The 19,352-nt window shown below is 34.2% G+C and overlaps 1 protein-coding gene across 1 annotated transcript; it reads right to left on the reverse strand.

Annotated features, from left to right (window-relative positions):
- Positions 1-1,322: 1,322 nt before the first annotated feature.
- Positions 1,323-16,855, reverse strand: LOC115449729 (carbonic anhydrase 1; the record flags this gene model as incomplete). Its single annotated transcript, XM_037440805.1, is given in 6 exon segments — positions 1,323-1,462; positions 2,870-3,066; positions 6,424-6,565; positions 12,651-12,800; positions 15,309-15,335; positions 16,706-16,855. Coding segments are annotated over 6 exon segments (729 nt in total), but the record flags the coding sequence as incomplete, so codon positions are not given.
- Positions 16,856-19,352: the final 2,497 nt, after the last annotated feature.

Below are 19,352 nucleotides of genomic sequence, written 5' to 3' on the forward strand. Positions count from 1 at the left end.
TAGCATTTCTAGCACAATTTTCCGAACCCCAGCAATTCAGGCGTGGTTTCGAATCGAACACCGCGAAAATTTAATTGCCTATTTCGATGGTAAACCATCCCAACCAATCCAGGATTATTGATTACCTAGTCTCAGGACGCTTTTAGTGGTTCAATTATATTTAAATATTTTTATACGAACTCAACATGATAATACGATTAAATAATGTAGAAATATTAAACATTTGCATTTTGTATGCATATAACAGAAGAATATACATTTATTATTATTATATTAAATATAATAATAACATTATATAATATTAAAATATGATTGTTTGCTTATAGCCCATAGGTATTGAACAAACAAAGATTTGAGGGGAAATTACTAAACCTATCAAAGACAATTTTCGAGTGACAAATAAATTATATTTTGATCAGGATTAATAAATGTTTTCCATCGCCCTGATTCCGTTATTTGATATAGAACTTTACTTCAAAGACAGGGTATAATCATTAAATAGTTTGAGAACAATAAACTGTAAAGAGGGGCTTTTATGTTATTGGCTTGAACTAATTCTTAGAAATTGGCTATTGGCCCTTGTATTTGTTCGTTACTTTAGTAGGAAGATTCTCAGGAAATACTGGGTAAAGTAGGGCATTGGCCATTTATCGTAATTCAAAAAGGTTTCGGTAAATAATCTCAAATGGAAATGTCTGTTTATAAGCGCTGACAGTTTGCCCTTTTCGTCCCGTTTTACGTGCATGGTAACAAATTCCATGTTAGACCCGGCGCATATATGATGGGCCGCAGCGCAGAATTTTGTACTGTCTAACTTGTATCAACTTTGTCTTCATTGAAATAATATTCAAAATCAATTAACACAAAAATGTAACGCAATTTATTGTTGTGTTAATGGATTTTGAAAATTATTCCAATGAAGGCAATGTCGATACAGTTTGAAAGTAAAAAATTCTCTACACTGTCTATCTTCATTACGCTGGCTCTAATATTTTCTTTGTTTAACATTAGGTAAGTAGTTGTAAATGGATAGAAAAAATACGAGTGTTACAAAAATATAGCTCTCTGTTTCGGATCGAATCTCCTTTGTTTTCTTTTCTAGCCTGTCGGGCAAAGAAACCATTGCAATGTTTAGAGAAGGTTTGACTTACTACATAAATGCTGGCCCAATTCAGAATAGTGGAGCGCAAAAAAAATAGCCACGAAGATATATTTAGAATCCTTAGTTTCTTTACTTTTTGATTTGTCTTTAATAATTCTTCTGATTGATAATTATAAATCATTTTGAAATGGACGAAATGAATCAAGAAATAAGTGCTCACCTGTTCAGCTCCGACTTGTACAGGTCTTTCATAAATGATCCACGTAACGCATTCTGTGTAGGGCGGCGTCGTCAGAGAGCCCTTGTAGGTGACGTAGCTACCCTCGGAAAGGTCGTCGGAGTCCATCCAGGATAACGCTTCTGGAAATAGGAAATATCACTTTTTATAGGATTCAGTGAAGTCGTTTTGCCGAGCTACTATGAAAAAAATAAAAATAAAATACAATTAGATTTTTTAATGGAGTGTAATGGTATCTTCCTAAGTCTAGGATAACTGCTGGACATAGGCTATGTGTACAGATTTCCAAATATCACGGCAGAAAGTCATTACATGCATCACTTCCAACTGGTCAGTCAATGCTGTGTACTTTGTATTAATATTGTAATGGTTTTATGTGAAGTCGATATTTTTTATTGATGAGGGAGCTAAGAACAGATCCAGAATATACTCATCTCATCATAAATTACATAAAAATATATTTGTAAATTAAACTTATTTTCAGTAATAAATTATACAAATACAATAAGAATGTATGATATTATACATTCTAATCATTACCAAAGTCGGCAATTTTAAAATTCAATAACGCATTCTTTATAACATGCAAATACTAAAATTAATGTAACCTCTGCAAAATGAATGACGGATTATTCCAACGACATGGTTTAGTTCGTGTTTTTTATGCATTGTAAATACCTTGTTTATTCTATTTTTGTATTCATTATTTTAATAAAGACGAGAGATGAATTTGATTAAGTTTACAATTTTTAAAACATGTGTGAACTTTCATATTAATATGTAAATTACTGTATAAAATTATTTTAAATAAAGATTAATTTCATTAGCATAAATCTACAGAAATTCAATTTACGAAACAAGCAGGTATAACTCTTATCTTATTTTTAACTTAACATATTAAAATTACAAAATAAATACCTGCGTAAGTTTGTGAAAATGTTTGTTAGAAGTAAAGATAGAAACCTCTGAACGGATTTGGATGAAATTTGGTACACGGGTAGACTACGTCCTGGATTAATACATAGACTTTTATCCTCGTCATTTATTCCTATGGGATACAATGTTCTTTTTTAATAGGGTTTTTAAATAGGTGGCTCTGAGATCGTACATGTCGGCATTTTAGTAATAGGAAAGGCCTTTCACGCAGGTGAATCTGCGAGCAATATTTTATAAATTTGTAATATTGATTAAATAGTGGGTATAACAGTAGCTCCTCTGCTAAGTCCTTCCCGGATTTAAGGCGTGAGTTTACTTCAGTATGTGTATGTAAAGAAATACATTTTATATTCAACTTTAATCGCACATTAGAACTTAAGTGAACTTACTCAAAAGTTTTATATTACTTGGTGTATATATTTAAACCCTATGACGAGAAAAAGACAAAATTATAGAATAGAAACAGGGATTCTCACTTTCATTGCCCGCCCAATTCATTGCCTTCTATATTGTTTTTCAAATCTTCTTTATTTGTTTCCCACAATTCGTCCTTTTTGAGTTAGGTCACCCTAGCGTGCGATTTGATCACTAACCTGACGTGACATTCTTGACTGACTCGTTCTTCTTAATAGCTTCCAAACCTTCAACCAGCCTGTCAAATCTGGGGTTAGGAGCGTCTACCGTCTCCAATAAGAATCCTACTACTGCGAGACCGTCCGGGTGGCCCACGGCCGCTTCTAGAGAACCGTACTTGCTGTTATAGTGGACGAAATGGCATTCCGCTGCATATCTGAAAAGAAAACAAGGGTTTAATATACTTATGGCCGAAGAAATAGTCAATCTTTCACAAGAGACTCTGCTGGTAAGATATATTTTATATTCGCCCGGATAGCGACCGCCGTTAAGGTGTTAAAACCCGTCATAATGAGCCACGTGAGTGTGTCGCGTTCCGGAATTAGCCTGTGTACATCCGGTTCCAACAGGCCGGCATAATTGTGACGACTGCCGAGCGGTAATCATCTCTCATCAGTCGACATTCTATTGGACTCCACTCCACTTACTATCAGGTGCAGTGCACTTTCCCGCGCGCGTATAAAAAAAAAGAGAATATAACTTGTGAAGTAAAAAAAATATTTTTATAAGGAATACTAAGAAATTTTAATGATGATGTTCGAACTTGGAGTTAATATTTAGTTAATTATGTAGGCTATTAGGTAAATATATTTATAATTATAAGATGTGTGCTATAAGATAACCGTGTAGATTCTCATGTATTTATATTTATTTAGTTTACAAAACATAGCAAATTATATCGGTTAAAACAACTGAGATAAAATATTATATTTATTGATAAAATATTTCCTCATTCCTTCTTTAAACAACATTTAATTAAATTAATAGTACCCTTTCCTTATAATAACTCTATACAGTTGGTTTTCACTATCTAAGAATCTTCTGAATATTGAACAATCCATTGTGTGTCTGAACTTCGAATTTCTAAAGAATTAACTTTGCCATTACAAAATATGGGTAGACAGTATTACGTAGCTGGAAATGGGTTACTTCTGAGTATTTTGTATATACTCAAATAAAATGTTTGAAGAATCCATTAAGAAATCGGCGCAAAATGTATAGACAAACAGCTTTTGACTATAAATCAACAAATCCTATTTACTTCTTACTTATAATATTATAAACACGAAAGTTTGTGACGATGTTTGGAGATTTTAATAGTTGGATGTTTGTTAGAAGTAAACGCTAAAACTGCTTAACGGATGTCGATGAAATTTGGCACATGCATAAACCGAGTTTTGGATTTTTAATATTGGAATAAGGGATTCACGCAGGCCTATCTGTTAGAATAATGTAGTACTGACTATAAGATAAACTGTATATTCAATATCAAAGAAAAAATATGTAAAAGAAATAAAATTTATGATTTTGAGATATTGTGTGCAATAGGATAATAAACAGCCGCGACTTCAAGGTGTTTGTTGCATATCTCGCTATCGACGCAAAAGTAAGTTAAAATTAAAAATATTTGCCGCGCGATGTTTTATTATCGCACCGCAAAATTGCCCTTAGTGGGCAAAGTTGGCCTATCTATCCATCAACACAGTCGAACATTCGTTGATTAATTTTGACAGTTCATTCATTAAACTTTGAATTGGTTACAATTTTACAATTTTTACTTTTGATACTACAAATTACTTTATTAAATCAAAATAACTTCTAGTACATGGCAAAGTACGTAAAAGTGTGTATTCTTTGTGAATTATCGCTTGCTTTAACGGTGAAGAAAACCAATCGTGAGGAAAACTGCATACCTGAGAAGTTCTGTATAGGAATTTTGAAGGTGTGTGAAGTCTACCAATCCGCACTAGGCTAGCGTGGTGGACTAAGGCCTAACCCCTCTCAGTAGTAGAGGAGGCCCGAGCCCAACAGTAGGACAGTATTATTATACATGGCAAAGTTAACACATTTTAGTAAGAAACAGAAGGTCATTTTTCATACCAGTATTTCAGGTCTCTATGAAACAAACAGATCGTAGCTTTCCGTAAGCCGAGGGATTTGTATATTTTATTAAACGAAGGCTTGGTAAGACGCAGATTTCTCTCTAGGCAATAAGAAAGTAAGATTGCCATATTGCGCATTAGTAACCCGATGTATTGTAACGTGATATTATTAGGTACATTGATAACAACAGATATGCATGTAACTTTTTAAGTGTGGGGATTTACGTAAATATTTTGGTGGTGATATCTTATATAAATCAAGAGTATCTGTCTGTATGCTCTCAGCGACGCGTACGGGACTGCTAATAATTATTACTAGGCTTATGTTTTGATAATGAAACCGCTATAAAATCAGGAAAATAGTTTTATTTCCATGTCTTACTTTTTGATTTCATGAACTTAAAACAAACGGGACCAGGAAGTCGATGTCGTTTAATTTTAATGTTTGTGATTGAACGAGAAGTCAATGCGTCACGTCACGTGTTAGTTTCTCAACTAATCGCGATAAACGATACGGAGTTGTGTCGTGTTTCTTATACCACATTCTAAGCGCACTGAATAATGAACATAAATATTTTTTTGCAAGGCTATGTTGACAAACACGATTTTTTTACGTTCACGTAATAGTGACCTCACTACACCTGATGGTAAGTGGAGTGGGATCCAATAGAATGTCGACTGACGAGAGATTAACCCTCGATACTCGACACAATTATGCCGGCTCGTTGGAACCGGATATCCCACATAGGCTGATCCCAGAACGCGACACTACTCATAAATTGACTTGTGTACGGTGGTCACTATCTAGGCGGATATAAAATATATTCTACCACCAGCAAACATTATTATCTAGGTTAATTATCATTTATAAATAAGAGAAAATCTAAAAGGACTTTCTTAGATACCTTTACAAGCTACGAAGTCTACCTTTATACCCTACTATAATTCTAGTGAAGTTCCTAGGCTACAATCGAGGTTCGACAAATTTATTCACAAATGAAAATCGGTCGCGAAATCTCCGCCCAAAATTAGATGTTTAGGCTAGAGAGAGGAGTTATGTCGACTATTTGCGCCAAATTATACTCGTAATCGAAGCCACAAGTTGTTTGTTATGAATTGTGTCGTACAGTAGCGCGAGATAATTCGACTATACCGCTCGTTCTTATTGCACTCAACGATGTTTTAGATTATTGATTTCCAAAGTGGTTCAGGTTTACTCTTAGGGTTCCACGGGAGATTTGACGGGTGTCTACGTTAGCGTGACCAAAAAATGGGAGTTCACAATTTGTCGGCGGGGGTTCACGAAAATGTATCTTGTTTGATAGTAAAGTATTAAATGATTTATTATTTAATAATTTTTTGATTGACTTCACGTATCAATGTAAGCAAATAATATTGATAGGGGTCGTAAGGCACGGTGACCCTGCGATGGCTGGGCTTTAGTGGTAACTCATTTTCTCTGCGACACCAAAAAAAAGCAGTTCACTGCAACCAGCAAAATTTTGAAAGTGGTCTATGAGCAAAAAAAGTTTTGGAATCTCTGTTCTAAATGCTGATCCGGACATTGATAGTTTTGCGTATAAACTTTGTAAAATATTGTGAAACTGAGTAAATTAAATAGATCAACTCACCCGTGTCCATCCAGCACGTGTTCACAACCAGTGAAGTCGTCCACTGACCAGTGGAAGTGCATCTGCTCAAAGATATACTCGCCAAGCAGTGGGCCGCCGCTCAGGATTGGCCGTACGGACTGATCCGTGAAAGTAAAGTACGCTGAAATGATGAAGTATTGTCAAAATCATTTTTTTATAACATGGCGGATACACTTTATTGCACTTGAAGTGAAGCTAAGAAATATATTGAGCAGAGAGATTATGTATGCTTCGATGATCGGCATGATTATGCCGGCCTTCAAATTACATTATGTCTGGGTATTGATTTAATTTGTACCTTATTGATAGTAAATAATGGGGAAAAATCTTTTTGCTTGCTTAGGTTTAACGTGTAGTGTACACCTGATTGGAAACAAATAACTGCATCGTCGTACTACTGGATGAAAATAAGTGGGCTAATTGTGGCTGGCGTCATTAAGAGCTTATGAGTCTAATTCATCAGAGATACAGGCATGAACTACATATTATATTGTTATGGTATAGTCGAAAGCAACCCGGTTTTACTCACGTGTCCATGAAGTCGGAATCGCCGACCAGTGTCGACCTATTAAGTAGGTTGCTTTTGACTAATTTAATATGTCTTGTGTTAGTTTTAATAATATTATGCTACATAGTCTGGAGGTCCTATCTACGGTGTATCCCCGTCTACGGTGATATGTCCGTCTCTTTGGAGTTATTGGTATTCTATTAAGACACTTTTTATAACCAGGTAAATAGATGAGTTTTTGACTATTTTACTTATATGGTTATCAAAGCTGCCTTTCGAAAAGATGGATTTTTCATGATAGACAAATTGGGGTCCCTGATTATACTTATTTATTTATAATAACAGTTACACACAGTTACACTAGTTTTAAACAATAATTATAGTCACTGATATGTACAACAAGTACGGCGTACATAACATTCGCCACAGCACTCAGCGAGTAGCATATTTTTATGGGGCCTCAAAACGGTACACATAACATTAATAATGATGAACAATTTTTTCAATTACAGATACAATATAAAAAACAAAAACTAAAACATACTTAGAATTTTCAGTAGGTGTTTTGGGAAAACTTACAGTAGTATTAATAGAAACTATTAATAACTATATTTAATTCTTGATGTATTCAACAATTTCATATTGTCCATGAATTCTACAAATATACAAAACCAGAATATTACGGTATTTGATTATTTTTATTATTTAACAAGTTGCCTACTATCTTATCGGCTTAGGTTGATAACTGCTGACCGCTTCAGTGATTTACTGATAAAGTGATATTGAACGTGAAATGTGCCCTTAATACAGTATGCATCATAATTTATGAGATTTTCAATATTTAGCCTTGTGTTCGCTATACGGTCTCGATGGAATTTTTAATTGTTATTGCGTTTTTTTTATTGCTTGGAATGACGAGACGAGCTTGCCGTTCGCCTGATGGTAAGCGATACGATCCCCCAAAAACAGAAGAAACACCATCCAACACCTTGAATTACAAAGATTGGTATTCCACTGCGCTCGCCGTCGTGAGACATGAGATGTTAAGTCTTATTATGTCCAGTAGTTACACTAGCTACAATGCCCTTCAAACCGGAACATAACAGTAACTAAACGTTGCTGCTTGGCTGTAGATATAGACATTGCGATGGTACCTACCCAGGCGGACTCTCACATATGAAAGACCTACCACCAGTGACCTAAACTAGTACCTTAAACGACGCCTGTTCGCTTGATACGACTATAATAGCAACACCATACAGAACTTTGAACTACGACATCTTACGGAGTACTTTACTCATCACTGAAACAAACATAATCGCTGATGTCTCATCCTCTCCCTGTGACCGTCCTGAGCCGAGGTTCGTAACCCGTTAGTGGGTCGCCCTCAGCATGGTGGCTTTTACTGCACTCGTCGTTGAGATATACATAATTGTTGAGTTCTCTCCCAGTGACCGTCCTGAGTCGAGGTTTGTAACACGTTAGTAGGTTGCTCTCAGAATTTTTGCTTAATTTCAAGGGTCGCGAGCGCCTAATGCGCTCACCCAAAGTCCGGTGTCTTTGTATAAGCAGGCCCTTGCTAGACGAACAAACGTAAAGCCAGATTAAAATTATATTGAGACAAAAATCTCATAATGCCTAGTAATTAATATAGCTTCTTTATGGACTAAACTGCCTAGTAGTCGAAATTAGGCCGTCGAATCTATAATATAAAAATGAATCGCTGAATGTCTTGCTAGGCGCAAATCTTGATAGCAGCTGAACCGATTTTGCTAATTCTTTTTTATAATATTCCTTGAAGTACTAGGAACCATCCTCGTACTAAGAACCATCTTACGGTGAGAAAAACATAAAAAAATTGCCCGAAAAAATCTAAAATCAACACTTTTCTATATTCCCATACAAAAGATCCGTAATAATACTTAAAAGTCAATTTGAACTTTAATACCATACCATAAAGTTTAAGTGTTAGTGGAGGGGTCTCGGGAAGGCAAAACAATTGAGTGATGTTATATATCGTATAAATATTCATGTCAATATGTCGACTGTTAAGCGGTACGAAGTCGCCGGGTCAGCTAGTTAATTACATTTGTAACACAGATTATCTATAAATTTTATTATTCTGCACTCTATAATTAAAGGCACACAGTCCTCTAATGATGTTTATGGAAAACGACTATTGGTGCAACTGCCTGTTTGTTGTGTAATTAAAAGAAATAACTAAATTGATTAAATAAATTTCTACAATTTTTCATACATGTCGGATTTAGATCTGCCCACATCACGGCTTGTGTGTGAGGACATGAATCGACAAAAAGTTCATTCGTAAATCCTGCGCTGTTTATCCCATTTATACATAAATAGGCTCTATAAATTGCGGTCCCGGACATTTCCGCCTGTTTCACCAAAAAAACGTCCATTCGAAACACGACCACGTTTTTACAATGCTAGAGTTTTTGTTTCGATCTAGGGGGATTATCGTTTATTTTGCTAAGCCCTTGTGATATTGTTGATGAAAGTTGATATTTCTTATGTAGATATAAAGAATAACTGTTCGGGGTACAAATTGTGTCTTGTGTATTTGCAATACAAAAATATTTTATTAAAAACATAGGCTTATTTCTATCCGAAGAAAATATATAGCGCAAATTTTATCCCGGAAAACTTTGTCACGCGGGCGGAGCCTCGAGCAAAAGCTAGTATGTTATATTTCTGATACTACTTTAAATTGCCGTGGCCCCAAAACATTTTTGTTATAGGCATGGCTTACTCGAATTAACTTGATTGATAACATTAACACATGGATTTGTGTGTTTAGATAAACTAATATAGATAAATGTACCTATTCAAATAGACAATATATTATCGACAGTAATGGAACCGTATAGAATATTATTTTTGTGATAGCGTACGTCTCATATGAAATAATTAAGGTTGTCCCTTAACAAATATTATTCTTGATTATTAAGGTGTGTTTTGTTGGTTGACATTAACGTATATCTTAGGTATCAGTGAGGAGAGAATTCCACTCCAAAATATCTGAAATCTATTGCTTTTTTTATATCATAAGTATTTGCCTCTCCGCGGGAATTGAATATGAGTATTTCTTGGAATAAATGTACGTAACGAAATAGTTCTAAGAAATGTTATTACGAATTTTTCTACCTTTTTTTTTGTTAATAAATTCGTTCTATACTCGTATATAACTTGACAGAACGAATAGATTAAGACAAATGAAAAAAGACAGATGAGACAGAAAAATCCGTAACAATATTTTGTAAAAACTATTTCGTTGCGTACATTTATTCTGGGAAATACTCATATACAGCTTTTCATTTCTCATCTAATTTACTGCTACCATATAAAATAACATCTCTTACTTATCTTAAATTATGTGTGTATTCTTTATGATTTATCACTCGCTTTAACAGTGGAGGAAAACATCGTGAAGAAACCTCTACACCTGAGAAGTTCTCTATAGGAATTATGATGGTGTGTAAAGTCTACCAATCCGCACTAGGCCTGCGTGGTGGGCTAAGGCATGATGCCTCTCGGTAGTAGAGAAGGCCTATGCCTAGCAGTGAGACAGTATTTACATACTACGCTACACTACAGGGCTGATATTATAATATATTGTATTTATTTTATTTATTTATTATATTTATTGTGGTACGCAGGTAGGATTAAGGTGTTATACATTTATATTACAGAACAGCTATGACCCGCTATAATAGCATACAACAATTTAACATTCTAGAGAAGACAGAATACATTCTAAACTTTAACATCATCAAGATAATCGTTCAAACATTAATAACATTTGTCATGCAAAAATTTAAATAATTTATTTTTATAGTCACTAATATATTGTGTAAGATTGTGAAGACGTTTGTTAGAAGTAAACGGTGAGACTGCTGCATAGATTTATATAAAAACTCGAACAGTCCAAGCCCTAGGTAACAATATACCTACTTAGGCTATTTTTAATCCAAAAAGTGCACCGTGGGACTTCTATAAAATATAACTTTTAAGGTGAAGAAACCCTTAGGAAATTTCGTTTTATTTTGAAAAGCCATTAATAGATATAATGTTTTCTTATGTTTACGCGAATGTTAGACATTCAAATTAAACTACTGACCCCCGTGACCATGAAGTCCCCCCCGTGACCATGAAGGCTGCAAAGCTCTCGAAACGTCGGGAGAAAACTAAAATATAAAAAACCGCGATAGAATCCGAAAAGTAGTTTAATTTTAAAGTAATAGATATATTACCTAATTCTGAATCCAAACATAACTAATTACTATAAGCAACACGTGTAACCAATTTGCAATCGTATGGAAGACTAATTTGTAATCAGTATTAACATAATTTATTCTCAAAATCATGCCAAATTTGCATTTAAGTAGGAACTCAATTTAAGTGTCCTAATTTACAAATAGTTTGTATGTAGTGAACGGAGTTTTGATCAAATTTGTATTCAAACATGATGTAATGTATAGTGTATTCAACAGGCGTATATATCATCACACCTTCTTCCCTTTATAAGGGTAGGCAGAGGTAATACACCCACATTTCGCCAGGTATGTTAAAGTCACATATATTTGGGAGAGAACTTATTTCCATTTACCGGCCACAACCCCAGACTCCGGGCTGATACTAGGCAGAAAAACTCTAGTATTACTACCCGACCCGGGATTCGAACCTGAGATGTCAGCACGATAGTCATACTGCATGCGCAATATAACTACACCACCAAGGCGGTCGTTCAGTTGAAAACAATTATTTATTTAATGTTTAATTATGTTTAGTATTTGGTATTATTCCGGTGGTCAAAGAATATTCTGTGGCCATCGTAAATATCTAAAAGAGATATACCTACCACATAGTATTTATAGTTATACCTTATTCAGTAAATATCTATTCTGTTTCCGATTATCTTTATTGTGTATTCGATGAAATTGACAGATCTAAACATGAGATTTATTTGAAATGAAGATAATATTTATTTACATTTTATCTTTTCCGTGAATTTGGTATAAGAAGAGAGAATTAAGGGATCCTAAAAATATATATTTCCTATATATGAATACGCGATGAAACAACTTTATACCCCTTTCTAAGCACATTGCGCGCACGGAGGAGTGAGATTTTACATAATTAGAGTTCATAATATAAATTATAATTGAGCGAAGAAAGAGGTTAGTTTGTTATTTATTTGGTCTCGGTGCATTAACTAATACTGCAACCGATTTAAGTATATTGCAGTTCAATAAAAATGGCGAAGTATTTGGACACTCTATCTCTATAGTCACACACACATTCATGAAAATATCCCTGAAGAGGCAGAGAGAGGCGCAAATGGCGCGGCTACATTTTGCCGTGCGTATTTCATCCTATGATGTGTAAGGAGCATGCCTATCGCCATATCAGACAAATTCCAGACTTCGTGTTGATACTTAATAAAAAAATCCAATATCACTTTGCCCGCCCGGGGTTAGAATACGAGACCTCAACACTGCCGTCGTACTGTAACATAACTACGCCACCGAGGCAATCACTATCAAGATAGTGATATCTACAGTCATATGATTTAATCCACGACAGACAATAGCAAGATTGTAGTCATCCCATTTATACTAAAGAATCCTTATTATACTTATAACTGAGTACATATTTGAATGCATATTACACAACTTACCAGTAGATCCATTGTTCAGTAATATCGCCTTCTCGCCGCTGTCCCAGTAGCCTCTGAATCGGAGGGGGTCGAGTGAGGACCACGTGGGGCATCGGCTCAGCGAGATCGCGATCGGTGACTGCGACGCTCGCAGTCTAGATATTTGCTCCGCTAAACAATATAAGTTGCTTGTTATGAAATTTAGACTTAGGACGTGTTTCACAACCTCTGAGTATATCCTACTCGTCATTACAAGTGACATTTGTATTTGGTCGATTTATAAATTTATTATAACTCGACCAAATACAAATGTCACTACTCACTTTAATTTATAAAGTTCCAAAATAAATGGGAATACTATGCGTAATATTTACATTGGCCTGTTAATACAATAATTGTCAAATAAAATTTACACAAAACGTTAATGTATATCTTATTTGTCAGTTAAAATGTTAGACGGTTAATTTAGATAGTTCTAATTTATTTGGGAGCACAGTTGACAGCTTGTCTTTTATATTTGGTCGTCTTTTAATATATTCGAAGAATTGCAATTACTCTGACGTTGTGAAACAGGCCCGGGTTGACATTTTAATCCTCAGAATATAAAAGTAATAGGATTTAAGAACAAATCAGAAATAACAGTAATGATTTTGTCAGTCTATCGTCTTGGTTTTCTATTTAACTAGGTTATAATTAATTTGATAAATAAATTTTATCTGACAAATAAAAAGTGTTAAGATAAAGAGGATTTGATTCGTTTCTTAAGATATATTATAATCAATAAGACATTACTTAATGTAATGTCGCTCTTACACAAACCAAATTGTGTTCGAATTTCGAAAACTCAGATAATGTCGCCCGACCTGGTATTCAAACACAGGATCTCTACAGTTGGTATACATTTGTATGCTTACATTTATAATTATGTGTAATTATAAATAACTTCAAATATAAATATTAAAACAATGGGTATCATTTACAGGTAAGTAAAGGTTCGGTCGTAATCAATGTGAAGTTCCGGGCGGGAGATCTTTGTGAGGTCATTAATCACTCTCGATAGTAGAGGAGGGCCATGCTCAGCAGTGGGATAGTATATAATACAGGGCTGATATTATTATTAATTATATTGACCCAATTGCCAAAAGATAGTACTGTTTTTTCTTTGTCTCCCTTGTAAGAGTAAGACCAGTGCCAGGCCCTTCTCGGTTGTCTTATTTGCCACCCTAAAGCCGAGACTACTTGTATCCTCATTAGTATTCCGGAATTTATGCTAATGTATATTGTGAACATGTCAACCATCGATTCGGAAGCGACTGACGCAGACGCTTTGTGTTGGCTCGTATAACCTATCTAGGATAATCATGGTTCCGATAAGGCTTCTGCCAGTAAAGGGCGAAATAAATTTGTAATTTGTATCAAGTCATGCCAAAACCTACTAGACTTCAAATTGTGTTAGTAAGATATCAGCGTTTGTTAATTCGTTCCACTGCTCAGCGTTCTCAACAATGGAAGTTGAGAAATCGCACAGACTTTCAAATTATCCCAAAACCTATTAAAATGGTCCAAATTATGTTAGTAAGAATTCAGCTTTTGTTTCTTTTCACTGGCGAGAGCTCTCAATGATGGAAGTAGGGAGACTGCGTATACTTTACAAATTCTTAAAAGCTATATAAAATTAGCCTGGTAAATAAATTTTGAATACCCAATTCGAGAATCGAATTCCGTACCTCATCGGTTTCACGATCTAAATGAATGTGGCAAATTAACATACATTCAATTATATTGTACTACCTACGGTATTATAAATTTTAACTTTACAACTTTCAGTTTATCGCTACTAAAACGTGGTTAACTTCAACGAGAAAGAAAAATGTATTCTTAATTACATTAATGGAGTTCTAAACTTGTATTCAACTTGAAAAAGCCATTTAACACTTGAAATTAAAAGATTTAACTGAGGTTTTTCACTTTCGTTTATTTATTTTGGTCATCTTGGCTCGTTAGTTTCTTAGCAGTATAGTCAACCACAGAAACGAAACAAATTTATAATTTCAAATCACTTATTTAGTATTCGCACAAGTTTTACTAAAATAACATCTAGTTCTTTATTTAAATGAAAGAACGCTTTTTGTAGTCAATGAAAAAAATCTTGACAAGGACACAATTTACAATAGATTTGAAGTTTTGAATTTCATTAAACTATTTTTGTTGTTAAATTACATTAAGTAAGACCGGTATAATTTTGGCAACTGTTCAGGGACAGTGTAAGAATATAAACAATACAGAATAATATAATCAAGTATACAGGTATCAGATGCAAATTGTTCCGTCTGATAAACTTATCATTTCTCCGTATTATCGAAAAGGTCGTGTATCAATTTTTATCTGTATTTAAAGGTCAACAAGTTTGTTACAAGACAACAATATTTTCCATTAAAACGATAAATTACACCATACATACAATTAAAGGAATTTTTGGCCGAAGAAGAAGAAGTAAGATACAATTACAAGCACGGACAAAAAAAATACAAGAAAGTGACAAATAAGAATAACCATTCAAATAACAAGAAGAAGGAACAAGCAGCATGAGTTGGTAAAGAGAACACCAACAATAAGAACAAAAGAGAAGACTAAGTAAGAAAGAAAGAAGGAATATTTTTGTTGATAATGACCACTTACCATCGTGTGGGCCGTTTGCTCGACTGCCTTCGGATGCAATAAAAAAAATACGATTATCATAATACGCATTGAAACCAAGGTCATTATGCAAAGACTATTAGACTATTATCCTGTGTTAAGTAAGCGACTTACTGAAGCAGTACTCGGGGCGTAGCCAAGACACCTTTCTACAATCGTTAACTAAGCTAAAAATAACATATCTAAGCGATAGATTTATTGATCGGATATAGAAATGATATTTCCATAGTTTTTGTTTTATTTTCTATTATCGTTAATGACTTAAAAGGGCGTTCTGGCTACCGCCCGCGGTAAACTACCATAACTTAAACCATACCCGTTTATTTTACCAACTTCCATTGCCTCTCACTAAATTAACAAAATATTGTGACAGTCCGTCGTTTTCAACAAACGATCTCAATCCCAATTATCGATCTGTCACGAAAATGGATTAATCTGATTTTTGTACTTACAAATGAGTTATGATTAGTTTATTCAGGGTAACGAATCGAAGTTTTAGTTTGGGATTGTTCATTGAAAACAGCCGTAAATTATCAAAAATTCTTTCATCAACGCGCGAGGGTGTGAGAGGTGGGTATGACTAATCGCTTAACTAGAAGATGTCGGCCTTTACAAGAACATCAAACGCGATAAAGGACTGAGTCTTTGTATGCCAGTAGCTTGCGAACTCTTCGTGGTGTTGTTAGTGATATCCAGCTTTGACATGAGACATGGCCGGTTGAAATCTACATAAAGTGACAAATATGTTTTGGGGTACGCAAATATTCATTTTCGGTGTGGTGGAATCAGATCTCAGCCACAGAAAAGATTGTATTTTATTTTGAATGATAAAATTACTTTCGGGTGTGGTATTTAGTTACTTATTAACAAGTTCATTCCAAAATGTATCAGAGTACGTCGTTATCAGATTTCGCCAATTATATAATAGCTTTTCAAACGAAGTCAGAGGAATAGTCGGTTTTAAAAATTCGCAATAAAGATAAAACAAACAACAAATGTAATTAGTCCTCATTATTCTCATATCTTTAATTTTCGCTCAAAAATATTAAAAGCAATTCGAGATACGTTTCCATTAAATATAGCTTATTTCATTTCAAACATCATAATAAAAAATGTATTATATCAAAACCGTCATTGAGCATTTGTAATTAATTAAGTTTTGTTTTAAAATAAATTAATAAATAAAGATGATTAAATAGTTTTCTAAGCCTACGCGCGTTTAAAAGTATTAAATTTTGTAATTTATTTTAATCAAATACCACAATTAATTTACGTAAAAAAGAATTAAGCGAAAATATAATCACATATCCAAAACTATAATAATTATACTAATAAATCTACATATAATATATTTATAATTAGTAAAAAGCAAATCTTACCATCAGAAGCTGAAGTCTCTTTCGGGATCACTGTCATACGCCTCGGATCGATTTTCACAATTCTATTTTCCATATTTATTCTTTATACGTACGAATGACACGTCAAGTTTTCAAATTATGCCCTGAAAACAACAGACTTGGTGTTCCGCGTTCGAATAGATTAGATACCAGCGAAATACTTTATCATGTTTTTGACAAAACTGTTACATAAATAGCATACCGGTGTCCGTGGCCGATAGGGTTAGAGAAATGTACGCAATAAGGGCGGAAGTGTCTGCTCTGTTTATGGTGGAAATGATAGAGTACCTTGTGGAAGAATGACTCGGAAGGTCACTAACTAACTCCTGAGCTTGGAAACTTGTCATCTTGTGATTATCGACCCTTAGAGTGTCGTATAGATTAATTGATTCTTTTGATGTGTATTCTTCATTTTCTGATGGATACCAGTCCATTTTGTTTTCTTCAACTGTCTTTGTTATATATTCCCATTTTCCAATTCTCCTCGTCTCTAGACCGCAACTATGCTATGCTCAATGTTGCTCTGATAACTCTTGGATCTTAACTTGCTACATTGGCGCAAGCCGGTTTGTTAGTTCACATACCCTCAGAATTCATATGGTTATAGTTTCACATTTCGCAATGCTCGGAAGCATCCATGTTACGGCACTGTCATTAATAAGTATGAAAATTGCAGCGAAATTTATTACTTACGTATGTATAAGAACACTTTTTATTACAAGTTTTTTTTAACTATACTGGAGGTAGCCCAGTTGGGAATAAAACCGCCTATCGAGACGATTTTCCGCAGGTTCAAAATCAAGGTAGGTGCGAAAACCGATGACTTTCTCGAAGTTATGAATGCATTCTTTGTGAATAATCGCTTGCTTTAACGGTGAAGGAAAACATCGTGAACAAACTTGCATACTTGAGAAGTTTTCTATAAGAATTTCGAAGTAATGTGAAGTCTGCCAATCCACACTAATAATATGTAATAATAATCTGTCTCAGTAGTAGAGGAGGCCCGTACCCAGGTGTGGGGCAGTATATAATATAGGGCTGGTATTACCATTAAATAATATTATTTTATCAATGTAAAGAAGGTGTGAATTACGGGTACAACCGGTCGATATAATTCCCCTAATAAATTATTATATAGATATTCGGCTTATCACCACTTTTGAATTTCATACCAGACTAGCAAGGTTACGGATAATTCATAGGGCTATCAAAATTTATCAAGTACCATTATATTTAATACAATTGTTTGTATAAATCAGATCCAAGAGTTTATGATCATTTCTTTGCGTAGCGATAAGCGTCTCTTCAAAATGGTGTGCTGAGTAAACTTCATGATGTACAGTAGTCCGATTTTGATCCAAATGTCAAGGTTTATTGGAAAGAATACGGGTCAATTCCTGAATTAGGCAAATTAGATGAGTTTTTTCAGTAATGATTTTAAATTAAATGATATCGAAAAGTACGGCAAAGGCTATACCTAAATTTGTTGGAATGTAAATCATCTTCATTTGTTCTCGCGTAATTTATTTTATAATTTTAGTTCTGTATAAAATGACATCCAACGAAATCGAAATCTTATTAAAGATTTCTCCAGAATGTCAGAGTCATTCAAACGCGGCAAAATCTAGTGAGCCAGAAGAGATTAATGGCGTGCATAAAATTTTTACTTTTTTCTAATATTAACTTAACATCCTTTATCACCAAGGTAGTTAAAGTTGTTGAAGCGAGTTTCAGTTAGCGACGTAGTATTTCTCGCCAATAGATAGGATCCGCGCGATGTCTTAATATGAATATATATTCATAATGACGTCAAAAAATCTTGTTGTCGATAATTCGCAAATGCATTTTAGATCACCGTGTCACTATACATTGATATCGTTTATCTAAGATTGGAAAGACTTTAATTTTATTATTGTATTAATATTATTTATTATCGATAACGCATAGTAGCAAATTGCAATTCAATTTCGATATAGGTTAAATGTGTACAATTTTAGTCGATAGCAACACGGTTTTACTCATGTATATGTAGACCAGTTTCATTATTCATAGTGTACAATTTTTTATTGATCAGTTAGTGACTAGTGAGTTTTGGCGGTTATTTCGGAAATGGTTATCGTAGTTTCTGTCGCCTGACAGTGTTAATTTGAGTATAAATGTGGGCATCCGAAATAGTTTTTTGTCGGTTTTTGCGTCGGAAGGGGGCTAGAGTTTTAGTAAAATATTTTGACCTCGTGAAAATAGAGTGAAATCCCATGAAAGCGGACGTATGGAGCGTCATGATCATGTAATTACAACCAAGCAATTAAAATGAATAGTAAAATAAATGACGAACGAAATGTCATGGCATGCAGCACGTTATAAAATTTCTAAACATAGTTAACATAAATTACTGTTGATTTTATATAGACGACGCTCAAAAAGATTATTTTACAACATGAAAGGACTGGTTTGATTGAGGTGAGACTATTGTTTTATAGAAAATTGAAGTAAAACAATTTTGAAGGGCTTCCCTGTTCTTAATTAAGATTTATTTTCCTAAAGTCAGTAACCTTTGGCAATAGTTAATGCTTTACAACAAATATTTAGGCTAAACCGCAGAAAACTGTTGTTAAATTATTTACTGTTG

The sequence above is a fragment of the Manduca sexta genome, chromosome 20 (genome assembly GCF_014839805.1).
Source record: "Manduca sexta isolate Smith_Timp_Sample1 chromosome 20, JHU_Msex_v1.0, whole genome shotgun sequence".
Classification (NCBI taxonomy): Eukaryota; Metazoa; Arthropoda; class Insecta; order Lepidoptera; family Sphingidae; genus Manduca; species Manduca sexta.